Below are 26733 nucleotides of genomic sequence, written 5' to 3' on the forward strand. Positions count from 1 at the left end.
CCTCCCCTCCCTACCATTGCCCAAGTGGCTAGGAGGGTGCAGTAAGGGTTGTTTTCTTGCCTTCCTCAAAGGCATCATGTTTTGGCCACTGCTGAAGGCAGGATACAGGACTTGTCCAACCACTGATGGGCTCACAGGTCCTGCATCCAGCCTTCAGGCGTAGAGCACAGAGTGCTTTGTTCTTGATGTTGTTGAACTGGCACAACAGGCTCAGCACCACACCAGATTTAGTAACTAGTCATAACAGCCCAGGGGAGCGGGAGGGATCCTTTCATTCATCCCGTGGCTGGGCTGTGGAGAAGGGCGGGCCAGGGGAGGTCTGTGGCTGACAGCTGGGCCGCCAGGCTCAAGTGGGTGCCTTGTTCCTAGAGCACCGGGAGTTCTTCGAGCCAGGCACAGTCCGATCGCGGCGAGGTGCTGCTGTCACAGCCACATCACGGAATTACAAGGCGGCGGAGCGGGTGGGAGGGAAGGAGCCGGCAGCTGGCGGGAGAGGGACGAGGTCCCTCGGCCGGTCCCGGGTGAGGCATCTCTGCACGAAGCCTCCATGAGCCTCGCTGTGTGAGCAAAACAAAAGGGAGAGGGCGCGGCGGGGGAGCGGGGCGGGCCCCTCGCCAGCCAGCCAGCCAGCTCCGCAGGGCACCCGCCAGGCTGGGGGGCCAGGGATCAGGCGGGCAGCTGCAGGGCAGGGGGCGCGATCCTGCCCGCGCGGCCCGGCGCTGCAAGGGACAGGGCTCAGGTGAGCCGATCGGGGGCCGCTGGGGGCAGGAGGAGGGTCCTTTCCCTGCTCTTGCGCGAGGGCAACGTCGTGCCAGCCACCCCTCGGCTCCCGGCTCTGGCAGCTCCGCAGGAGGCCGGGGAGGGGCCAGCAGCAGGCACCCCCGGCTTTATAGCAGGCTGCGGCCGCGCTGCCTCCCCTGATCCGGTTCGCACCGCGCGCTGTCAGAGCGCTCGCCGCCCGCCTGCCTCCCCGTTCCCAGCCTCTGCCTCCGGTGTGCTCCGAGCGCGGCTTGGTGTTTCCAGGCCCCTCCCGAGCACCGCCACCACAAGCCAGCCTGAGGTTTGCAGCCGCCGCCGTGCCACGTTCTCATCAGCCCAGCAGCAGCGGCGGCGGCGAAGGGTAAGGAGCGGTGGGAGGGGAGGTGTGGGTGTTTGCGTGGAAGCTGCAGGGAGTGCGGGCTTCCAGGGACAGGTGTGTGTGTGTGTTGCATTGTATACAGGCTTCATCGTAGTTGGGGGAAGAGACTTCAGTTTCTGGAACACAGGATGGTGTGTGCTTAGAAGGTGGAGTGTTGGCTAGGCATGGGAGAACAGAGGTTACGGCAGAACAGGGGCCACGGCCAGGGAAACCATCTCAGGAAGGTTATGGTAGGTAGGTTTTTAAAGAGAAGCCCAACAGATGTAGCTGTTTGTTTTACATGGCCCATACAGCTTGACTCTTTCCTAATTGGATTCTAGCCAGTCATGCTGCATTTTAGGGATGGGTGAACCTGGAGACAGTCTTGAGATTCAGCCACAAATTTTAGTACATTGCAGATGGAATTTTTTTTTCCTGGGAAACTATTTTCTTTCTGCCAGCTGTTCTCTTCTAAATGGAATACAGGCCTATGTAAGGTTCAACATATGAAAGCTATGCCATTTTAAAATTCTATATTCTGATATTATAGTTAGTCCCATACCTGCATCTTGTAACAAACTTTCATCTTGAGACCATATGTTCTTATTTCTTTTTAAATGTTAAAAATGTGTATCTCTCTCCCATTATGCAGTTTGGAAAAAGATGTTTACAGTACTTTCCCGCCAGCCCTGTCACCAAACAGGTTAGTACTTAAAATAGGTGGGCATAGCTATTTCAAGTCAAATATAGAAATGAATCTCAACCTATAACATATGTTTAGATTTATGTAGCTGTATATTTAATCTTCATATTTAAGTACCGTGAAGAGATTTAGTCATTGAGCCTACTTTCCTTTGCAGAAAGTGATTCTTTTTATCTACAGGAAATAGCTACACGAAATGAGAAAATGATCTTTCTTTCCAATGTATTCCTGTGTGGTCCATTACATTTAATTTAATAGGGACTGAAAGTTGCCTGTATTTATGTTATCACTTGCTCCAGAATGCTGTTGTTTTAATAATAAAGATCAACGGCACTTTAATATTTCATCAACATCATCTTTTTAAATGATGTCGTTGGCTAGCGTGAGCCAGATTCTGATCTTATTTACATTCATGCAGTCCTGTGAAAGTCAACAGGCCAAGTTACATCCCTCATGCAACTTCAGTCATTGGGCTGAATTTTGCTCTCTTGCTGTGTTTGTGTGTAATAAAGCGGGCCTTGTGCTTCTGTTCTACTGACATGAAGTCTTCTAGAATCTTGCACAATCCAACTACCATGTAATTAAAATGTTTAGCTACCTGCATGAGGGCATGAAATGTAAGGTGTACCCCGAACAAATGTCACTTGTGTGGGCCTAGATTTATAAATTATGCTCTAATGAAATTGTTTTGTTTGGCAGCGACACTAGATTAAAAGAGGAATGTCACAAGAGATGTTTATTTGCATCATAATCTTCTGATTGAAAAGATTTCTGAAAAGTGAAGTCCTTAGGGTCAAATCCTGGTACTAGTAAAGTCAATGAGATTTTTTCCTATTGACTTCAATAGGACCAGGATTTGGCCCACAGAAATGTGTGACTCCCTGAAATATATAGGCATTAGAGTGCATTGCTCCCTGCTGAAAAGAATATAACAGAACAACAATATTTCAACAGCTGTGGTAGGTGATCTGAAGTAATAAGAATAATAATTAAATATTGATTTGCATTTTAATAGGGCTTGACACTTTCAAAGCCCTGTACAAATATTGACTAGTTTATCTTGAGCTTTTACTCTTTGATAATGACTTAGTCCCTTCCACATCTACAAGTCAATCCTTTGATTCATGAAAGAAAGATATTTTTGAGGAGATAATAGAAATCTAGCTCTCATCCAACTTTCAATTATATGTTATTTTGTGACCATGGAAGGCTTACAAATGTGCAAAATACACAAGGAGAAGGATTTGTTCCAAAGGCAAACGTCTTATCCTAGCAGCTCTCAGTCCCAGACCGACTGTTAGAATTGGCTTTTCAATCTAACGAGGGATCTGTTTTCAAACCAATGTATATGAGTAATTTTTGTTAACATTAATGGCTCTTAAGCATAGGTTCTAATGTGAGAACTGACCTCTAGGGAACAACAGATATTTCTGATTATTTGTCCTATCACTCTCCTGTTCCCCATCTTTTTCTTGAATTTCAGAATCCCCCAGGACAATAAAGCAATGTACAGTACAGTACAGTCTGGAAATCCACTATTTAATATAATTGGTGGTAGCTTTTCAGGCAGAAATTTCATGATTAGTACGACTGAAAATTAATCTTTGGTGTTGAAGAGAGAGGCTAACCCTTAAGATATAGAGGGCATAAGAGTGTCATTATATAGAAACCTGAGAACTTAGATGAGTGCGCAAGATATTGAGCATGTTAGTCTCAGTTCACTGACATGCCTCTGAATGTGGGGATAGAGCCCAAGGAGACTTCTCCATCATTTGCATGCACTGTGCGGGGCTTGTAACTATACTGTCCCTGCAGTCAGGGAGCTTACAAGGACTGCTCCCTGAATGCACCCCCAGAGCACAGATTGTCCCAAAGGGGACATGAGGAGACAGTGCTGTGGTCCTCGCCACACTCCACACTGTGTTGTGGCAGTGGACCCTGCATAACAGCAGGAATAGGCTGTATTTCCTGATGGCCTGAAGTGGCACGTGTGCTCTCCCTGGGATGGTGTTGCTCCCAACACCTGACTGTGCCTACATGGCATGACAGAGTCCTAAAGAAGTTTCTCTTGATAAGTCACTGGCAGACAGAACACGTGCATAGGAAAACATACAAATATTGGAAATTCAAAAGCAGAATTTGCCCTTGTCACATTTCATTTCAATTTGTCATAGCTGCAATACCCCCGTAAATTCTTGTCTTCCTTGGACCTTGTAAGCCTCTACATATCCTTTCCCTCCCAGTCTACCATATTGCATCAGAAAATTTTAGAGCTCCTGCACATCCAGAATTGCCAGTCTGGCCCTGCTAACAACTCTGCTAACAAGTCTGTTTCCCTGTGCAACCCTTCCAGCCAAAATCTTGTTTGTTTTACTTGGGTGAGAAGTCCCGCTTAAGTCCACAAGCAGGACCTGGCTGTAGCTGTGCACAGTGCTTCTGACATTTGCAATCTATGAGTAAACAATTGCTAAGATCTTTTCTTTGAGCAGAACCCTTCAAACTTGCATGACACAACATGCACAATGGGTTGCACCTACTGCTTATGTAAAGGTGTTTTCAAGAAAAAAAAATCCAGAGGGAAAAACTAGCACATACGTTTAACAGAGTTTTAATTCTCGGTCTCTGATGTTGAGACAAGTTTTTATTTATTTTGTAATGAGCGAAACATGATTATATATTCTCATTAATGAGTGAGATTGGTTAGAAGCTTGGGCAGTATGGGAAGCTTGTTCTGTTGCTGTCTGAGCAGTCTCTGTTCTCTAGCTGGAGAACTTTAGTGTCCAGGGCCCTTTCAGAGGGCTGAATTATACCCCTACATGGTGATGCCCTCCTCTTTTTCCAGCTCACCCCATGCAGTTTCTCTGCTTTCTTCCACTGGTAGTTGGGGGGTGGGAATTCTTTCCTCCCACCCTGCAGAAGAAAGTGAGGATCTGGTCTTCAAGCTCCATGGACGCCCCGGGATCAGTTGGGCACATGGCCATCCATGCAAAGGCCTTCTACCTCTACACCAGCTCTGGGTCTCCTATGTCTGCCTGCCTCCGGGAGCCACCCCTTTAAGGGGGTTCCCCACCACAGAGTGGGCTCCTGGAAGAAGTTATATTTCCAGCTTTCCTCCCTGATCTCTTATGTGCAAGGAGAATGACGCATCTCCCTTGGTACTACCCTGTTTCCAGTCTGCCCAATCCACTCCCTTTCATCCCATATGGAGCACTGGTTCTGCAAGAGCCTTCCATGGGGGAAGGACGAGGTTGCTGCCTCACAGCACTGAAATGGGTGAGGAGGGAGGCAAGATCTGCTCCGCCAGGGCTGCCTCTGCACGCAGAGTTAAAGGGTTAGTAGAAATTAAAATGGAAAAACCAGAAGACATCCTTGTCCTTGAATTCCTTACTGAACATTTCCAGTGGAGCCTGGAAAGAGCATTGTCTTTAACACACAAAACAGCTACACTTAACTTTAGGCTTAGTTTGTGCATATACACTTAGCTTTGGTTTATAAGCTCTTCAGGGTGGAGACCTTGTCTCCTTACTCGTTTGTAAAGCATCTAGCATACTTTGGGCACTACACAATAATAATACTTTGTGTATTTACACACGCACACAAAGCTACCCTGTGTTTCACTGACACATTAGCTCTTAGTAAGAAAATGTCTGCTAGACAATGCATAACTCGTCTTCGGATTGCTTTAGACAATGCAGCATGAGATACTCACCAACTGCAGTGAGACTTTCTGTTACAGGGATGGGTTAATGGTGGCAAAATAGATCTTCCAGACAGGCCTTGAGAGGGGTAAAGACTCTCTTAGTAGCAAATCGTATTTAGGCAAAACTCCCACTGCAATTTCACTGGAGTTTTGCCTCAGTAGGGGCTGCGGGGTACGGTCCTTTGATTTAGTGATAATCCTTGCAATCCTTTATATGGATTTTCCTTTTCACTTTAGGTTTCAAGGTGCTTTCCAAAACTCCAACCATTATCACTTTGATATTTCTGCTTCTAAGCATAGTTGTTGTTATTGCTGTTACACTTGTTCAGAGCAATCACAAAGAGGTTCTTTCTCCAGGACTGAAGGTAAGTTTTAAAGGATATAAGGAAACAGAACAATATACTAAAATGTTGTTTCAAAGAATTATACTGTGCATTTATATGGTGCATTTCATCTGATAATCTCAAAGCGCTTTACAGGCAGGTGTTAATTAAAGTCTCACAATGCCCTTGTGAGCTAAGCATTATGGTCTCCATTTTATAGATGGGGGAACTAAAGCTGAGAGAAGAAATGAATTGCTCAAAGTCACATAAGAAGCCTGAGGCAAAAGCTGGGATAAGAATTCCTCATGCCCATTTTTTGTGCTCTAGTTACTAGACAATGCTTCCTCTAAGTCTGAATTGCCAAGTAAGAAGAAAAAGTTCCCTTTGTCAGTCCAGATTGATGTTGAATACTAATAATTATAAAAAGACTTTGATTAAGAAATGATCTGCAGGGGTAGTCACATATCTACAGGCTGAATCCTGCCCTCAGATATGGGCACACCAGAGTCCCTGTGAGTTGCACATGTGTATCTAAAGGAAGAATTTGGGCCATAAGTGTGTAATTACATACCCAACACACTTGTTAGGACTTGTTAGGTCTATTATCCTTCCTTCTGTTAATACCTACATGAAAGAGTAGGGAAAATCTGAAAAGGTGAATGGAAATAAATTTAAAGTCTGTTTTCTGGTTCCAGATCATTAAAAGAATGTATGTGCAGACTTCAAAATGCTAGATTCATACATCTTTCAAACCAAATGGAAAATGACCTCCCTGAGAAGTCCTGAGTTCAGGTCCCCTGGGTTCCGTGTTTCCTCTCTTACAACTACTAACGGGTTTAAGGAAAAACCCGTCATGATGGTGGTGCTTTAGAGTCCCCTCCAGTTGCTCCCTTGGATAATGGGTACAGGGAGTTAGTTCAGGCAGATGTCGCAATCCACTTTATTGCTTAAAAAAGTGCCTTTAGGGCTCCAGTGGTAATTCCATGGTTCTCCATCATGACTCCTTTCCAGAGGGCTTTGCCCAGGGTGGCTGCTGTGAGGCAACTGGGCTCATGGAAATAATGTCTGCAGGGAACTTGCTGAACAGACTTGGAGGGGCAGGTTCCCTGCCACACTCTTCTCTCTCTGTGCCACTTCAGAAGTCAGCTATGACTCTCAAAAGCTGTTTTTGAAATGTTGGATTTGCTTCCTGACTTCTAACAGTCTCAGAGAAGCAGCTGTGTGTCACTGGAGTAGCAGTTGCTGTTTCTGTGACAGCTGCTATGGCCTTGGATTTCCTTTAGGGCTCTAAAGGCTAGGGGGTTCAGAGGTTCCCAGACATTAGTCTGCACATCAGTACACATGCTGTGGGCTTTGTGTTTGGATTAGAGGAGGCCCAACGTCTCTTGGGAAGTACTCGATCTTGCAGGATTGGGCTCTTTGGTAGTGAAGGGGGATTGTAAACTGTTACAAAAGCCTGCAGTACTTATGCTGATGTGCCAGTGGTTGGAAACCATAATGTCTTAAAGTTTGAACTAAGTTAAAATAAATAAATATGGAAACAGTTGGAAGAAAAGTGTTTTCTCCTCAGAAGTGTCTCTTTTCTTTCAAACTCCTCTCTGTTAAACTAAAATGAGCATCATAATGTGACCCTCTGAAGCCTGTGTGATTGCATAGTAGTACTTCCCCAGTGCATGCTTTTACAGTGCATATAGGGAAGTTCTCTTATACAACATGTGTCCTTGTTGTGTCTTTTTGCTCAATTAAGTATTTGTTTCTTGCCTGTCAGAAGATCTGAGGCTTCAGTTTTCTGCCTCAGTAGTTCATGAGGATGAGCTAGTCTAAACACACAGACTGAGGCACTAGAAGGGTTTGTGACTCATCCAAACACTGTGAAATGAGAGTAATGATCAAGGGAGGGAGGACAAATACCCTGCAGTTAGATGAGTTGGAAATAAGTTCAGTGTTGTGAACAACTCTAGCTTTGACAGATAGCAAGCTGTGGTACTTGTGGAAAGGTTTCTATGTACCTATAAGAAATATTTTGCTCAAAGCTAATGTTTCCTATTGTTCATGCTATTCTTTGTGTTCTAAACGTCTTTTGGAAATGGCAATCACACACACACACACATGAACAAAGAGTATATTTTTATGGGCACAAACTGATTTGTTCCAGGGAGCCTTGTCTAGAGTTGCTCTGATTTAACTAAATCCATACAGTTAAACTGGAGCAAGCCCATATTGTGAACACATTTAAACCTTTTCCACCCTTGCTGTTACCAGTTTAGCTTGCACAGGTAAATTACCAAATTAAATTAACCCGATTGAAACAAGGATTTAAACTAGTTAATATGTCCACTTCAGGGATTCGCATCTGTTTAACTAGATTAATTTAAAATTTATTGAGTTAAACCAGTGCAACTTTTTCCAGCTAGACCAGGCCTTTGTAAACAGGTCAGCCAGCTGTGTTAGGAAAATAAGACCTGGTTCATCATTTCCTTGAGCTTTGGGTTTTTTTTACAATGGGTGTAAAATGCCACCAGATCCAAATGGTAGAGTTTTACACCCACTTTGCACAAGACTGGAGAAAATGGTTACCCAAGAGATCAGACAGTGGATTCAGGTCCATAGAATCTGTAACAAGTGTCAGTGAAGGGAAACAAAAGCAATGAAGATGGAGGTGCCCCTGGTAAAAGCTGCCTGATGGAAGAATTACAAATGTAGCAACATCAGTTTAACTTCTGTACCCGGAAAGATAATGGAGCAAATAATCAAGCAATCAATTTGAAAACACTTAGAAGACATTAAGGTGATAAGTAACAGTCAACATAGATTTGTCAAGAACAAATTGTGTCAAACTAACCTAATAGCTTTCTCTGATAGGGTAACAAGCTTATGGATGGGGGGAAATGGTAGATGTGGTATATCTTGACTTTAGTAAGGCTTTTGATACTATCTCACCTGACCTTCTCATAAACTAGGGAAGTACAACCTAGATGGAGCTACTATAAGGTGGGTGCATAATTAGTTGAAAAACGGTTGCCATAGAGTAGTTATCGGTGGTTCACAGTCAAGCTGGAAGGGCATATGTGTGGGGCCCTGCAGGGATTGGTTCTGGGTCTGGTTCTGGTTAGTATCTTCATCAGTGATTTAGATAATGACATAGAGAGTATGCTTATAAAGTTTGTGAAGAACACCAAGCTGGGAGGGGTTGCGAGTGCTTTGGAGGATCGGATTAAAATTCAAAATAATCTGGACAAATTGGGGAAATGGTCTGAAGTAAATAGGATGAAATTCAATAAGGACAAGTGCTGAGTACTCCACTTAGGAGGGATCAATTGCACACATACAAAATGGGAAATTGCTGCCTAGGAAAGAGTACTGTGGAAAGGGACCTGGGGGTTCTAGTGGATCACAAACTAAATATGAGTCAACAGTGTAACGCTGTTGCAAAAAAAGCAAACATCATTCTGGCCTGGGATATATTAGCAGGTATGTTGTAAGCAAGACAAGAGAAGTAATTCTTCTGCTCAACTCCACACTAATAAGGCCTCAGATGGAATATTGTGTCTAGTTTTGGGCGCCACATATCAGGCAAGATGTGGACAAATTGGAGAAAGTCCCTAGGGAGAGCAATACAAATGATTAAAGGTCTAGAAAACATGACCTCTGAGAAAAAATTGAAAACATTGGGTTTGTTTAATCTGGAGAAGAGAAAACTGAGGGGGGACATAAGTTTTCAAGTACATAAAAGATTGTTACATGGAAGAGGGCAAAAAATTGTTCTTGTTCACTTCTGAGGACAGGACAAGAAGCAATGGGCTTAAATTGCAGCATGGGAGGTTTAGGTTGGACATTAGGGAAAACTTCCTAACTGCCAAGGTGGTTAAGCACGGGAACAAATTCCCGAGGGAGGCTGTGGAATCTCTATCTTTGGAGGTTCTTAGGAACAGGTTGGACAAACACCGATCAGGAATGGTCTAGTTATTACGTAGTCCTGCCTTGAGTGCAGGAGACTGGACTAGATGACCTTTCAAGGACCCTTCCAGTCTTACACTTGTATGATTTTTTTTCTTCAAACCATCTCTTTTTTCATCTTTCTCATTTCCACCAGACAGCAGCCGAGTTCAGCTCCACTTTCATTTGACTGATTTTTTTTGCCTGTCCACTCTCCCTTACTAGTCGTACAAGATAGTCTACTGAATATATCATTGCTGAATAGTAAAAGGTGGTCATGATTAGAGTTGATGGAAAATTATGGTTGAAAATCCCAACAAAAAAGAGAAAGGAAGAAAAACAATGACTTTTTTTCAGGCTACTCCACCCTTTTCTTTTCTTTTCTTTTCTTTTCTTTCTTTTTTTTTTTTTTTTTTTTAAACCCTTTTGACTCAAATTATGTTGTTCTAGTGATAGGTGATTTTCCATATTCCTGCAATGCATCTGAACTCTAAGAAGCCCTGTTCCATCCTCCGTGCTGTGTGGTACTCTTTGTGGCTTCTCACAAAGGCAAGAGATTGAGGTCCCCAGAGTTCTGATTTCAGCACTGAGATGGCCTGATACGGGCCTTCATTCTCCACAGCTCTCAGGCTGACACCTTTCCCAAGTATTAATTAGCTTTTTCAAAGAAGTGTAATTGACTAAAGGGAAAATTAGCAGCCATGAGGCCCAGGTTGATCATGAGTTTCATATCATCAGGAAAAAGGTTTTTTTTGGGGTGGAAGGCAATAGGTTTTTTGGGGTTTTTTTTACTAAATTTACTTTGAACGCAAGGAGGATAAATGAATTCCTAGCCCTCTTCCCTTCAAACAAATCATCTTTCCAGCTGCCTGAATACTCCACTATCACAAAAGAGCAGAAATGGGGAAGAAGAATGATCTGGTGGTTAACACAGTAGACTGGGACGGGGGAAACTTGGGTTCAGTTCCCACCTATGCCATAGATTTCATGTGTGACCTTAGGCAAGTCACTTAATTTCTCTGTGACCTCATCTGTAAATGGGGATAATGATACTTCTTCTCTCTCATCTGTCCTGTATATTCAGACTCGGTAAGCTCCTTTAGACAGACTGTCTCTTACTATGTATGTGTACACTGTCTAGTACAGTGGAGCCCTAATCTCAGTGGGAAACTATATAGGACTGTAATATAAGTAAATAATAATTAATGGCAAAGAGTAAGCCCAAGGGAAGGGAAATCCTATTTCCTATTTGCTTAGATATCACTGTGATGAGAGACATTAAAATGTACATGTTGTGTAACCGTTTAAATATGCAATGACGCATTCATCCTGAGTGTGATGCTATTGATGTTAGTGGCATTGCACCAGATATAAGTATGCATCAAAAAGGGAGGAATTAATTGGTGTCCTGTGTCTATTTGGATTGTATTCTGAATGAAACAATAATGATCATGTTCTGGTCATGATACTGGTAGTCAGAACTTCTCAAGGCTTCTAGTCGCATTGCACAATTATATATTAGCACTTGAAGTCGGACAATCTCAGTGCTGATTGGTAAGGCAGTAACCCACATTTTCCATGAAGCATCTGAGTCTCCTTAAAGAAGTTCACGCACCAAAGTATGCTATTGCATTACCTCCCATGACAGCTGCATTTTTACAGCAATTTAGATATATTTCCCCAATTGTGTAACCTGCTTGACAAGGACAGAGGAAGCACATTCCTCGTACAGCGTTCTGGATCAGTCAGCCAATGCTACCCATTAAAATAATGGGGCTGTGCCAAACAAGGGAGCTAAAGCAATGCCAGGGGACTATGCTGCATTAAAGATAAATATTCAGTTTACCGCAAATGCTTCCAATTTGCAAATCAAGCAAGGGTGACTTTGTGTGCTATGTAGTTTTCTTGAAGCTCACAATGTCTGGTAAATCAAAGGAGGTGACTTGCAGCTATGATGGCTGCAGGAGAAAGCAGAAGTCTGCCTGATATGGCGCTTCACTTTTCAGCCGCTGTAACATGCTGCTCCACCTGGAAATTATAGCTGAGACCAAAATAGCCAAGTTATAACACGTTTGTTTCCTGTGGCGAGCACAATAGGTAACACAAGAAAGAGACTGTCCTCACAAGGTGCTGAGCACCCTCAATGCCCATTGACTTCAGTGGGAGTTGAGGATGATCAACACATTACAAGATCAGGCCTTAATAACAGTGGTAAATAATATGTTGCAGGGCAAAGTTTGGGCCTGATCCTGAAAGGTGTTGAGCACTCTCCTTTCCCACAGAGCCACCTGCACAGACGCTAAGACAATACACTCTGCACCAGTTTTGTATTAGGAATCATTCACAGAATCTGCAGCCTGACTTATGCAGAGTGTCCAAGTACCTGATGCTTTCAGTTAAGATGACTTTAGTCACATTTTAAAGCATTCCTTTTGGCTTTTAAGTAAATGCATGGCACGATGGCATGCTGAAAACCTTGTGGTGGTTTTTAAGAAACCAAAAGACTGTCACATTTTGGACTTTAAACTGTCACCATTTTTTTCCCCCAGTATGGGATCGTGCTTGATGCTGGATCATCTCGGACTACGGTATACATGTATGAATGGCCAGCAGAAAAAGAAAATGATACAGGGGTAGTAAGCCAAACCTTCAGGTGCAGTGTGAAAGGTGAGGATCAAATGGAGATTTGGAAATAGTAGTGTGATGCCAAAAAAAAAAAAAGGTCAGTGGATAGATTATAGGGCTTGGTTCTCCCCTGCATCTGAGTTCCACTCAGAGCAGGGAAGTGGGGGCTGTCATGGAACCAGTTACTGATCCCTTATTCAGGGCCACCTTGGTCCTGGCAGTAGTTAGTGCAGCATGTGGGTTGGATAGTTAGTGTGTAGCTGTCTGTAGTGGCTGGTGGATGAATAAAAAGCAGTGGTTTCCAACAGAACCAGTCTTTCAATCTCTAGACTATATACACATGCCCCAGCAATTTAAAAAAAATATAGACAAATCTAAGCTTACCCAGGGAACAAAGAACTGCCATGTGCTATGTCCTTCCAGGTGCTGGGGTGGCATGCTGCCTGCAATGTTCAGTGTATCTGTGTCTGCACATCGACATGACATGTCATGACTAATTAAGAATGCTGCCCTTAGGGTTTTTGGTGTGAGAAAGCTGCATAGGGAAGCTGAGCCATTCTGCTGCCCTAAAAACACAAGAGGAAGCACTTTAAAAGTTTATTTTAATTGTTTTTTTTTTCCCCAAAAAAGAAAAAAGAGAATTATAGAACATAAGGGGACAGGTGACTTTGTACAGGGATATTGTGTAAATCCATACAAAAGTGCCTCAAACTACAGTAGCCAAAGGTGTGCTAGTCCCTGTGATACTGTGTGTGAAAGGGAACCAAACAGAGCACAGCTGTGCTGTGACAGAGTGGAGAGGGAGAGCGGTAACCAGCAACATGCTTGTTCCTTCTTCCCAATGCTCCACTAGCTGCACTGCATGCACACTCCTGGGCCAGAGCTCCTCCATAGGTGGGGATCTGATCTCTCCTGCATCCTTCTCCCAGCAGCCCTGTGGGGATTGGACAGCCCACCCTAATGCTGACTCAGTCCATATTCCTTTATACAGTGGCTCTACTCTGGCTATACCACACTAATCACTGCGGTGTATGAGCACATTCCAAATAGCCAAGTGCTGACCACCCATATGCAGTCATGTAAATAATAAGTACCGTATACTCCCGAATAGCATGATTTGGATTTCATTGGATAATTGAGAGGGCAGGAGCAGCAGCGCAGGGAGCCCTCTGCAACTCCCCTGTCATGGGCCAGTTCGTTCACTCCCAGCACAGCAGGGCTTCAGAGCGCTTCCTGCATTGACACACCTGCCACTTGGCTGCACTCCTGGTAGGGCAGAACAGAGATTCCCGGCCAGGACTCTGCTCTGCCCCACCAGGACCGCAGACTCCCCTGCATCTTGTGCCTGCAGGGATTGGCTGTCATCTAGTCCTCTGGGGCCCCAATATCACATCCCACTCACTCCCACACAGAACAGAGGGAGTGCAGAGGATTCCTTGCACTGCCACTGGAGCTATTCAGCAGCAGGGTGGCCTCCCCTGCAGCTGGGGGACTCTTCTCTCTTGTCCCCCAGCAATGACAAGGAAGGGATTAGGATAATGCGGAGGTTTGGATTACAGGTTTTGGAGAATCGTGTCTGTACTGTAGTAATAATAATAATAGTAGGACTGTCAATTAATCACAGCTAATGCATGTGATTAATGCAAAACAAATTAACTAGATTTTTAAAAACAGTCGCGATTAACTGCACTATTAAACAATAATAGAATACTAATTTAAATGTATTATAAATAGTATTTTTCAAGTCACCTCATACTAGTCCACTCAGTCCTACTTTTTGTTCAGCCAATCACTAAGACAAACAAGTTTGTTTACATTTACAGGAGATAATGCTGCCTGCTTCTTACTTACAATGTCACCTGAAAATAAGAACAGGCATTCGCATAGCACTGTTGTAGCTGGTGTTACAAGGTATTTATGTGCCAGATATGCTAAACATTCATATGCCCCTTCATGCTTCGACACGTAGGCTGTAAAGTTTTACATTGTTTTGTTTTTGAGTGCAGTTATGGTAAAAACATTGACATTTTTAAGCTAGACTTTCATGATAAAGAGATTACACTACAGTACTTGTATGAGGTGAATTGAAAAATACTATTTCTTTTGTTTATCGTTTTTGCAGTGCAAATATTTGTAATAAAAATAGTATAAAGTGAGCACTGTACAGTTTGTATTTTGTGTTGTAATTGAAATCAATATATTTGAAAATGCAGACAAAATCCAGAAATATTTATAATAAAAAATAAATGAAAACCAATTTAAATGTAACAGTGCAATTAAAACTGCGATTTATCGCAACTATTTTTTTTAAATCTCACGATTAATTGCGATTACATTTTTTAATCGTTTGACAGCCGTAAATAATACATAATCTCTCTTCTCATTCCCCTGCACACCTCCCTCAAAAAAGGTGGGTGAGGTTTGTTATTTTCCTTGCTTTGGGGGTATTTTTGTTTATTATTCTGATTAATTATTGCTTCTATGGGAAAGCAAGATGAACAGATGGGGCTTTTGTTTGATCTTAGAAGCAGTCTGATCTGTGGTCTTTCTTCACTCTTGTGGGATGGAGTCTCACGGCTGGGGGCCAGCCACTGAGAAGGCTCAGTCACTTGCTTCCACGAATCTCATTTTTGTCACCGATAGTTCCATTGTTCCTAAGGACCACAGCTGTAGGGTTATTCCAGATGGTTCCTGACATAGCACATCTATCTTGGAGTCTGGATTTGATCATGAGCCTCTTGGGTAATTAAACACCCAAATCTTAGCAAAATCTATATGTTGCTCTCTAACAAGCTTTCTCAAGGGAATCAGTTCTCCTGCTAATAATGAGAATTCCCCGATGCTCAAAGCACTGAATAAAGTAGAATTATTTTCCATTTTACAGATAGGGAGACTGAGGCAAAGAAAGGGAAATGACTTGTCCAAAGTCATTTGGCAATACACTGGTAGACATAGAAATAGACTCCTGATTGCTTGATTCCCAGTCTAGGTCCCTCTCTGCTGGACTATGCTGCCCCTAAATCCAGTCAAAGGTCAAATTGCAGTTCACAATTCATTATTCTGCTACCAGCAAGATGCTACTTCCAGACCTGGTCTGATATATGCCAGTTTGGTAGGTGGAGCCCACATGATTTAGGACACGAAGGGATGGGGTTTTCTATAATTTTGGAGATCTAAGAGGTATTTTCCACCCAGTAGGTGGATTTTTCTGCAGTCCCGCCACGTGTAATGTATTTTCCCCATTAATGTGGCACAGCTGTCAATTTGCGCCTATGAACAGTTGAAAGGATAAAAGTGTTGAGGGGTGAATCACATGTCAAGAGTGCTGCCCTGTATAAAAGACTCCAAGGCATGTTCATTAATAGTCTTTTTAATCATGAAGATTTTAAAATTGTTCTTGTTTAAAGGTAAAACATCTTTTCAAAATGGAATATTAAAAGGGAAAAATAGCTGTTTCTTCTGATTTTTGTTGCTAGGTGGCAAAACAAATGAAATCAGCTACTTGCTCTCTTTTAGGTCCGGGCATATCCAGCTATGGAAATAACCCTCAAGAAATTGCCAAACCCATTGACAACTGCATGAATAAAGTAAAGGAGAAAATTCCATTGCACTTGCATAAAAATACCCCAATTTATCTGGGAGCTACAGCTGGAATGCGACTGCTGAGGTATGGCAAAATCCCCAGTACATTTAATGCATGTAAATAGGACAACAGCATGTCAAACTAGTATGGAAAAATGTGTTTGACAACTCTCTGTTCGCCAGGAATTCTCTGTCTCAAAAGGAAATCCAACCCAGCCAGTGAAATTAAAGGTTTGGAACTTTTGGTCTAATTATTTAAACAGATCTGCTTGTCTTTTACCATGTCATTTTACTGTATTGAAAGGAAGTATTCGCTTGCTTTGCACTCCAGCAATGTAAGGTCCATTTCTGTCCTCAGCATAGAGGTCAACTCCCACGGTGTAAATGAGAACTCTGTGGGCATATTTGAGGGTAAGTAGGCCAGATTCATAGTTGGTGTCACTCAGCTGAAGACAAGGAGTTATGCTAGGTGTGAGTGTGGTGCCAAGAGTTTGCACTGTATCTATGTATGTGGCTTTTGAGATGGGCACCAGCTGGCTTTTTTGTTCTCAGTTTCAGGTATAGCTTGAATAAGCCTGGAGAGTGGAGACTCTACCTTGTCATCGCTGCAGACGATCCCTTCAGAACACAGTTGAGGCAATTAGTGAGGGGAGATTTGCACTGCTGTTTCCTGTGCTGTACCTGGCTCTGTGGCCATAGAGAGGGCTAAAGTCTCCATGACGGTTAAGCCAGCACCTTTCACATAAGCACTCAGTTCACCAAACACAATCTTTTATATGAGGAACAAAATACCCAGTTACTTGCAGTGTAAACATGGCAACAATTGGACATAGTGTATGTCCGCAATGGAGCTAGAAAACGTAACTTCCAGCTCGAGTTGACATCCCTGCACCACTGTGATTGAGCTAGTTTGTTAAAAATAGAAGTGTAGCCATAGCGGTGAGAAAGGCTAGCCATCCCAGTAGGTACCTAGGGTCTCAGATCGGACTGTATGTGGGGCAGTTAGCCCACCACGGCTACACTTCTATTTTTAGCACACTAGCTTGTTCAGAGCTACTGCAGGTATGTCTGCTTACGCTGGAAATGACACCTTCCAGCTCCAGAGTAGACATGGCCACAGCTGATGTTCTACCACCTTCAGAGTTGTTTTAGGCTAGCTGTGCTTGCTAAAGCTGTCTGTACATCTAACTCGGTTGTTCCTTACTAAAGGCTGTTCCTCAAGGCCAAAATGGACTCAGATTGTCAGTGGGAAATTATGGGCATTTCTTTAGTCACTAGGTTGATAAACAATAAAGGTAAGCTTGTCTTTCCAGATGCTCAGCATTTTGTGTTTTGTGAATTGCTTAGGTTGCAAAATGAAACGGCAGCCAATGAAGTCCTTGAGAGCATTGAAAACTACTTCAGTTCCCAGCCTTTTGAATTTAGGGGTGCTCAAATCATAACTGGGCAAGAGGAAGGTGTGTATGGATGGATTACAGCCAACTATTTAATGGGCAATTTCTTGGAGGTGTGTGGAAAAAACTGCATGTTTTATTTTATATTGTTGTTTATGAATCACAAGTTTTGGAGGAGATGCATGTTAAAATGGAGTAGCCATTGGCTCCACATTACGACCAAAAGTAGATCACAGGCAAGATTTTGCTATAGAGCAAGAATAAAATGAACAGAGTTTTTATCCTAACTAGGAACATTGGAAATATTTAAAAGGAACATTGATGTCCGAGATAAAACTCTTAACAATATACAGAAATAAGATACCTGGCAAATCTAATTCTTAGTCTAAACACAATAGTTGTACTACTTCTTCTTCCCCTTATCCCATCATTTGGGTCTGGATCGTTGTGCAAACCTTCTCCAGCTTTGTCTGTCCAAGGCAGCCCAAAGGTCTACCTGCTCACCATCTTCTTTGATCCAATCCATCTACCACTTCCTGAGCTTTCCCCTGAGGTCTCTTTCCTACCACCCTCTCCTGCCATGCAATCTTCACCATCTCCTCTTCATTTATCCTCTGTGTGTGTCTCCAAACCAGCAAATTCATGCTTCCTGGATTTTGTCAGCCACATCTTGGACTTTATCTTCCATCCTAATGCTTTCATTTGTACCATTCTATCTGTACAGTGGTACAGCTGGGGTAGCTCAATCCCTTAGTGTGGATCCAGTTATGGGTGTTTGTAGCAGGATAGGGGATAGGAAAGGGGATAAGCTAGATTGATATGTGGAAACTTTATACCAGTATAGCTGCATTCACACTTAGGGATTGTATCAATGTAACTATCTTGGTAAAAAAACCCACCCCTAACTGACATAGTTATACTTGTACAAAATTATGTATAGACAAGGCCTAACTCTAAATGAATTGCATGTGTGGAATAAGATGTATAGCAGTGATCTTCAGCGCTCAGTTGTGTTAATTAAAGATGTTTACTTCCCAAAATATTTGAGAGGATTATCCTAGTTCATCTTGCTAGAAGAAAAATTAAGTCCACTTCCTGAATGTTATTAACCTTCCCTATTGATCAGTTACTATTGGATCATGACAGTTTGCAAAGTGGATTCGGCTTTTGATTATCTTAATGCAAAATAACATTTTGCTCCAAACCCATTTGCAGGAATCAATCACATAATTGAGAGTGTATGAACATTGTGAAAACACAAATTTCGTTATATCAAAATTGCACATTCTGGGACAAATGTTTCCCTCACTTACATCTGTGCAACAGCAGTGACTTCATTGGGGTTGCAGGGGTGTAACTGAAGGCAGTCTCTTATCATGTAGGCCTTTAATGATCAAAATAATGAATTCTGCTTTGAAAATTCATAGATTTTTAAGGCCAGAAGAGGCCACCGATTCTGGGAAGCTAGTTTAGTACATGGAGTTCAGATGAGTAAAGCTTTGTGAAAAGTTTGGCACTCAGTATGAAACTGGAAAAAATTAAACTTTTCACCAATGTTGTGACACCGGAAAAAGTCTTGGTGTAAAATCCTAGCCTATTGAAGTCAACGGGAGTCTTGTCATTGACTTCAGTGGAGCCAGGATTTTACCCTAGGAGTTTGCCTGTAGATGTTGGCTGGAGTGTGCAGTCTGTTCTCCCGTCCCATCACAATACACACTCGCACAATATTAGAAGAAATCTGTGGATAGCGAATACTTGGCTTTTAATAATATGCAGATCCAATCGCCGTTTTCCTGCTTTTGTGTGAAAACAGCCAAATAAGTGGCTGGAAAAATCCAGATAACGTCTCAAAAACTGAAAACCACCAGATATATGGGTCTTGCTGATAGGCCTAAGGTGATGGAATTGTTTTTAAAATATATTCATAGAAGCTCTCAGGCAGATCCTCAGCTAAATTGCAATAGCTCCATTGACTTCAACAGAGCGTTCAGCTGAGGATCTCTTTTAGCTACTGGTCAAGAACCAGATTTTCTGTTTCAGAGGGAATTCCGCAATTTAAAAAAAATTTCCATTCAGAAATTGAACAAAAACAACAAAAAATTCAAAATCTCCTGTGAAATGAATTTTAAAACCCCCCCAATCTTGTGCTCTAAACACTAAACCATATCTCACTCTGAGTTTTAGTTGTGCTGAACCCTTCCTTTATTCTTCAGCTTCATTTCCCTTTGTGAAAAAATATCATCTCATCTACAGAATTTCAGCAGACAACGTTTTACACACAGCTGAGCTTTTCCTGAGTGATGTTTTACACTGTTACAGATATATTGCAGTTTTAAAAGTAATTAATGAGTGAAAGAGCTTGAAGAAAGAACATAGAGAAGCAGATGACATTTCAAACCTACCTGTTTAATTTTTAGAAAACCTTTTGGAGGACATGGGTCCATCCTCATGGAGCAGAGACCACAGGTGCACTTGATCTAGGAGGAGCCTCCACTCAAATATCATTTGTCCCAGAGGAGTGTATGCAGAACTCCAACAACACGTTACAGGTGCAGCTATATGGTTATGAGTACAGTGTGTATACTCACAGCTTCCAGTGTTATGGAAGAGATGAAGCAGAAAAAAGACTCTTAGCCTTACTAGTGCAGGTACGTTCAGGAACTATGTAATTCTGTTTGTATTCAATAACTTTCTCAACACGTTCTCTCTTCTGCCATAAGTTCTTATTGCAGTCGGGCCTAGAGGCTGCAGTTAGGGCCCCATTATGTTAATTGCTGTGCAAAACATATTGGGTTAATTTTATACATTTAGCCAAACTGGGAATCTCTTTTTTCCCCCTTTTCTTTTAATGACTCTTTTTGAGGATAGTTTTGTAATTGACTGAAAAATAATTGAACACGACGCCGTGACCTCCTAGGAGTCAGGCAGTCCAGCTGTGTTGTATAACAAGAGTGTATCCATTGTTAAAACTTACACTGTAAGCCTGCTTCATTCCTGTGAGCAGCTCTCTATTTTCCCCTCCCCACTGAAGATCTCTGCCTGAGTGCTGCGGAAAATGGAGTGCTGCCTCTGCAGGCTTAACCGCTTTCCCCTGGAGCATGCAGAAGCTCCTCTCTGTGGCTGGAAATACCTGGGCAGTAGGGCACAGCTCAAAGGGGCACACACCCAGTCACCCCTTCCCACACACACACTTCTCTCTCCCCTCCAGTGCAGCCCCCATCAAGGGCATCACAGGGGCAATGGAGAGCTGAACTGTCCAGCATACAGGATGAGGAAGAGGGGATCCTGGAGCTAGTTCCTCTGCAGAGATGGCTCTGACCTCTGGGACATATACCCAGGATTCTTGCAGATCTTGGAGCTTCTGCTAACTTGGGGAACAAACCTCCTGCTGGCAAACACCACCTAATAGAAGAGCATGTCAGAAACCCAATGAGAGCCTCCTGGGTTATGGCTACACTACAAAAATGGGTTGAGGCTAGGTCAGTGTGTGTTAACTTACCACAACCTTTTTCCTGGGATGGATGTACTGCAATCCCTATTACTCTGATTGAACAGGTTGAGGAGAACAGCAGAGGGCAGCACCACTAAGAAAATGGACATTTTATCTTGCTTGTCAGCTTTTCTGGAACCCATTCACTTGGGAATCCCGGCTCTTTTTAGCAAGGAGCAGCACTGTGAGGAGTATCAGCAAGCTGCTGGCATTGGCCAGAGGGAGGAGAGGAATGGGTGAAAATAGAGAGAAAAAATGGTGAGGAAAGACAGAAATCCCTGTTACAAACCTATGGCCCCATTTTAATATATGATGGGATCTAACAAAGAAGCTCTTCATGAATGTCTTCTGTCTTCATAGAGTCCCACAAAAATATTCTGCCGAGCAATTAAACTAGACTTGTGGATCTTTGTTTATTTCACAAGTGTGTTCTGTAAGATAGGATTCACTTTGAATGATGACGGTCATTAAACCATGCTGTTCTCGATACTCTTCTTATGGCAGAGAAGAGAATGGGGAGAATACAAACATACGTGGTTAAAATACTATGAATGTGAAATTGAAAGCTTTCCTGTTAAGAAAAAAGAACTTTGTCTGTCCTCAGAACTCAAGAAACAAGTCCAAGGTTGATAATCCATGCTATCCTCAGAATTATGAAACTGTTGTAACAATGAAACACTTGTATGGAAGTCTTTGCACGGAATCTCTAAAACCAACAAATTACGATCCAGGCCAACTCGTAAATTTCAGGGGAACTGGAGACCCAGTTCTGTGCCAGGAGAAGGTGTCCCTATTGTTTAACTTCACCACTTGCAATGACAGTGGGGAAGACTGTTCATTCAATGGAGTCCATCAGCCAAAGCTTAAAGGGAAGTTTATGGTAAGTCAGCAAGCACAGGGTTTCTATTTTCGGCATTTCTTCCCTACTTCTGATTACATAGGATCTTGAGAGTAAAGTGCCTTTCATCTGGTTTTATTTATAGGCTTTTTCAGGATTCTACTATACAGCCAGTGCTTTGAATTTAACTGGACATTTTCCACTAGCTGACTTTAATACAAGCATGTGGTTTTTCTGCTCACAGAACTGGAATCAGGTCAGTATGAACTTTCTGCATTTGGAAAGGGGAAAGATCAAGGGAGCACATCATACAGAACTATGGACAACTGGACCACTTCAGTTCACAGTTCAAACTTTTAAAAGGTTCATATGAATTCTTGCCTTCCTTTCCCATGAGTTTCAAGTTCACTCCAAACTATAAAATAATCCTAGGTTACTTAAACCTCCGCCCAGGTTCATGAAACTTTTTCATGATCCTGAGTTGAGTTTCCTGCTTGTAGTGAAATAAGGAACCAGGCAAAATGCATGCATTTTCAATTTCACTCTGTGAGTCTTGTGCAGCTGTCATGTCACACCACAGCAAATGGAGCATATTTTTGCCAGAAAGAAACAAAGGGCTTGACTCTCATCTACACTCAGGATAGCTTAATGCTGTTCTGGCAACATATAAGTGCCTTAAAGTGGGTGAATGGTATAAAGGTACCTTACAGTAAATAAGAATCAGGCCCAGTTCTCCAGGAAAAACTCTTGTACTGAACAATCTACAATCCTTACAGTTATCAGTCTACAAATGGAGACATTTTCAGGAAGACCCTTTTTTGCTGCACTTGTATATTGAATGTCAGCACAAGCCAACAGTTACAGAGTCGAGTGATCACACATGACCAATTTACAACTTCAAGTTGAAAGTTTCCCATGCTGTGTCCACACTTGCAGCTAGCAGTGTGATGCCCAACTCCAGTAGACATACATACGCTAGGTCTTATCGAGCTAGCAGGCTAAAAGTAGTAGTGCAGCATGGGCAATGGTGAGCAGCAGCAGGGGCTAGTTGCCCTGTGTACAAACTCACTTGGATCCCATGGATATGTACTCAGGACAGCTAGTCCATACCGCCCCTTGCCAATGCCCATGCTACCAATGCTGCAGCGACACTACTATTTTTAGTGAGCTAGCGCAAGTATGCCTATGCGAGCTGGTAATCACACCCCCAGCTGCAATTGTAGATTTAGCTTCATTGAAGCCTCTCCCTAGCACTGTCTAAAATCAATACCGTCTCTTGAACAATACTTACTGGAAGGCAGAGAGGATTACAAAAATATAGTATCAGTTACATACTAAATAGAATGTGTGTCAGTATTTGCTTTTTAATTTGGTTGTTATAATCACAGTCCAGACACCCCAACAAGACAACAGAAGGTTTAAACCACAAAAAATAAGCAGTTAAATCAACTGATTGTTGCAGTGTTGTTGCACTATATAAATATATTAAGGTCTTTTATGAAAGCTTGTAGTGTTCTGAACTTGATTGTCAATATGAGATATGTATGCAGACTGTGGTTATGAATGTATGCACATTATATATATATATATATATATATATATATATATATTTTGTGTGTATGTGTAGATAATTGTCGTTGTAACTGTAGTGCAACTCCAGCATCACCTCACAACAGAGCAATGAAGCAATCAGGCAGGGCTACTTCCCCAACATGAGGATGCTATCCATTGTCCAGCCCAGAAAAAAACAATGGAGAACCATTAGAGTTAATGGAAAGACATTTGGACAACTCGGGATTTCCCCACTTTAAATATCTATAGTGACTGAAGGAAAAAACCTGAAAAACAATTCTAAAATGGAAGGGGGTTGAAGTGAAAGGCATCCAGAAACTGAGAGACAGTCACTTAATGCGGGTGCTGGCCGGGAAATCCACCTTATGCTAGGGGGCATGCTAGGAAACTGTTCAAAGGCAATAGTAACTTGTATTGGAAAAGGGATTTTATCTAATATGAAGGTGTAGAGCCTGAGATTCTGTATTTCTGTTTTTTACTGTGTAACTTCTATGTTTGCTCTCCCGAACTATTTCATCTTTTGAATCTGTGGCTTTTCTGTTAAATAAATAAATATTTTATTTATTTTTACCACAAGCAGGTCTCTGGTGTGAAAACTGTGTGGAGTGTGTGTGTCCCAAAGTAAGCTGAAATCTGGAGGGCTGGTTTCACGCTTTTGGGATGATGAACCAGAGGGGAAAAGTCTGAGTGTCTTGGTAGTTAAGAACTTAGGGTAGACCGATCTGGGGAGACTTGGGAATGGAAGGGCTTCTTGGCATCATCCTGCAAGGAGTAACTAGCCTGGTGAACGCCTGGGTAAGACCTTGAGCTTGTGGGCAGGCTGCTGGTGTCAGGAGTCTGAACCAAAGCTGCACAGTATAAGGGCATCAAAAATTACAGGGAAGACAGTGACAGAACCTCTTAGTGGACTGGGTGGCCCCCAAGTTGTCACCTAAGTGTCTGCTCTTTGTTGCTGGTAGTTATAAGGAAGGAAAAATGACACTTTACCTATCTATTGCAATGGAATCATTAGAAATTGCTTATCATCCTTTTATAGTTTGTAATATCCAGGAAAAGGCCTTGAGAAAGGGAGAACCTCAGTATTTTTGTTTGTTTGTTTTGAGGAGAGGAGAGGAGAGAGTTTGCTTAATAAGAGCCATTATCTTAAGTTATAATGTAGGGGTTCAATGCAATACATCGAGAAACAGTTAGACTTCTCTTTGTACTAAGTGGTGGCCTCATCCTACTCGAGATGAAGTCAATGGCAACATTTCCATTAACTTAGATGGGAGCAAGATTGGGCCTGGAGGCAACGTTGTTCTTCAGTGAGGTCACCAGGAGAATGAACATAATTTAGAGTTGTCCTTAAATTTAAAAATTGCAGTGAAGCCATGCTGGGCCCCAAAATGGCCCACAGCCCCGTCACATTGCTCTTTCAGACAGCAGTGCTCTATGCTCTGTATTGCGTGGTATTTCTTCTCTGATTTTAAGACTTTTATGGATTGCTGTGCGTGTACTCTTCAGCTAACCTAGCTGTCCCCATAGCCCTCTGGCCCTCATCAGCACTCATTTCAGTGTTAAATGAAGTGGGGGATCAGAATTCTTTGCACATAACCTTGTACTCAAGCTATTATCACACTGGATACTTTGACAGAGCATCACACTCCAAAATGATGATAAAAATACCCCATTTATATGCACAGAGAGTGTTTGACCTACAGGACCTTTTGTGTCAAGCAACCATACTTTCTCAGAACGCCTTCTCAAATCTGTACTTCTCTCCTGCATCAATATGTACTGCAGACCATATCCTGATTTTATCTACATCAGTGTAAATCCAGAATAACCTGAATGATCTCAGTTGAGTTATTTCAGATTTATATTGAGATAGCTGAATCCTCAAACTGGCCCTGTGTTTTCTGCTAGCGTTCCAAACTATAATTTAATGTCCTTCTGATCTGATCACTTGTTGCCACATCTTCTTGAAGAGCCTTGCCTCTGAAATTTACTACCACAATTTTAGATATGCTAAAGGGATCAGATAGACAACGCAGTGGCTAACAATTTCAATATTTCATGCATTTTTTATTTTTAATTATAATTGTTTACAGTACAAAATACATCAACAGCACAGTCACTTCCAATGTAAATCGCCATGTCTATTTGCCTACATTAATATTTTTCTTAGGATGTTTCCGAAAACAGCTGTTAAGTGTTAATTAGATTGGGAAGTGTACTTTATGCAAGTCCTTCTTTGTTAAAAGAAGTTGTTGGTATTTTAATTTACATGTCTTGATCCTGTTTATTTTATTTTTCAGCTTCCATTTATGCTGCCTAAGTTTGAAGAAGCATATGCTAGATCCTACTGTTTTTCAGCGAACTACATCTATTACCTGCTTGTACATGGATATAAATTTAACAGAGAGACTTGGCCTCAAATACATTTCCAAAAAGAAGTGAGTATTATTTATTTTTATTATTATTATATAACATGAACAAGAATTTGGAAAATGGTGACAGAAGGGCATTTTAGCTTGCAAATACATACAGATTGTGGGCAGCTTCTGCAGATTTTTAACTATTTAGAGCCAAGTAAGAGCTCTGACTTTAGCTCCAATGCCAACTCCTAATGTTTTCAGTGGTGACAATATGATTCAGTGACCCTAGATCCTTTAGAGTTTTAAAGAGTGAGATAAATTTTGTTCTCCGTTATGCCTGTGCAAATTCTCTGTAAGTCACGTGGGCTGCACAGGGGCATGTAATAGAATGGCAATCACCTTGCCACGAGTAAGTGAGTCTGTTGACTCTCTGTGTGGGAGATAACTGGTTACCATCTGGATATAAAGGAAGTGGAACTGGCTATTTGGGGAGAGCAGTCCTGAAGATCTGACCCTATGAGTAGCCAAGCATGCTTGAGAGATCGTTTGGGCTAATCTTTGTTACCTTATTACTCTTCTTCATCAAGTGGGTGCGAGTTTGGACTTTACAGACTGTCTATAGAGCAGTTTGGGAAAGCTGTTACACCCTGTGAGCAGACATAAAGCAGAGTTTGGCACAGTGTGTAATGATCCACCCAGGTGAGATCACACAGAAGTCAACAGAACTCTCTACAAGTACAAGAGTCTGCCCATAAAAATCAAATGGCCCTAAATGAGGGCACTGAAAAGCAAGCCTATAAGTAGTCTTGCTTCTTAGGGTTAATGGGGTGATTGGCTGGTAGTATAGAGGACAGTACTGTAAACAAACTTTCTGCACCCAATGCCATTTAGACTCTGAGACAGTTATAGCAGTGTTTCCTCTGAGTAATCAGACTTGGTTATACTATGACCCCTTCCTTCCGCCCCACCACAACTCCTATTTCTGCAACTTGTTCCAATCAGATTTTTAAACTCTTCATTAAGCTTTTAAATAGATTAGCACTGGCCTGTTACAACACAAGGTAACACAAAATAAAACGGGTGTAGGTACCATACA

The 26733-nt window shown here is 42.2% G+C and overlaps 1 protein-coding gene across 1 annotated transcript in view; it reads left to right on the forward strand.

Moving 5' to 3' along the window:
- The first annotated feature begins 827 nt into the window (after positions 1-827).
- ENTPD3 (ectonucleoside triphosphate diphosphohydrolase 3) overlaps positions 828-26733 on the forward strand; it is a 28567-nt gene continuing 2661 nt past the window's right edge. Inside the window, exons 1-10 of the mRNA XM_067561826.1 lie at positions 828-1120; positions 1770-1820; positions 5758-5885; positions 12329-12446; positions 15921-16071; positions 17334-17493; positions 19798-20028; positions 21475-21750; positions 21854-21964; positions 25578-25715. Coding sequence (XP_067417927.1) covers positions 1781-1820; positions 5758-5885; positions 12329-12446; positions 15921-16071; positions 17334-17493; positions 19798-20028; positions 21475-21750; positions 21854-21964; positions 25578-25715 — 1353 coding nt within the window. The 5' untranslated portion in view covers positions 828-1120; positions 1770-1780. The remainder of the gene's footprint in view (positions 1121-1769; positions 1821-5757; positions 5886-12328; positions 12447-15920; positions 16072-17333; positions 17494-19797; positions 20029-21474; positions 21751-21853; positions 21965-25577; positions 25716-26733) is intronic.

The sequence above is a fragment of the Emydura macquarii genome, unplaced genomic scaffold (assembly GCF_026122565.2).
Source record: "Emydura macquarii macquarii isolate MOO-44397 ecotype Brisbane River unplaced genomic scaffold, CSIRO-AGI_Emac_v2 contig_2422, whole genome shotgun sequence".
Lineage (NCBI taxonomy): Eukaryota > Metazoa > Chordata > Testudines > Chelidae > Emydura > Emydura macquarii.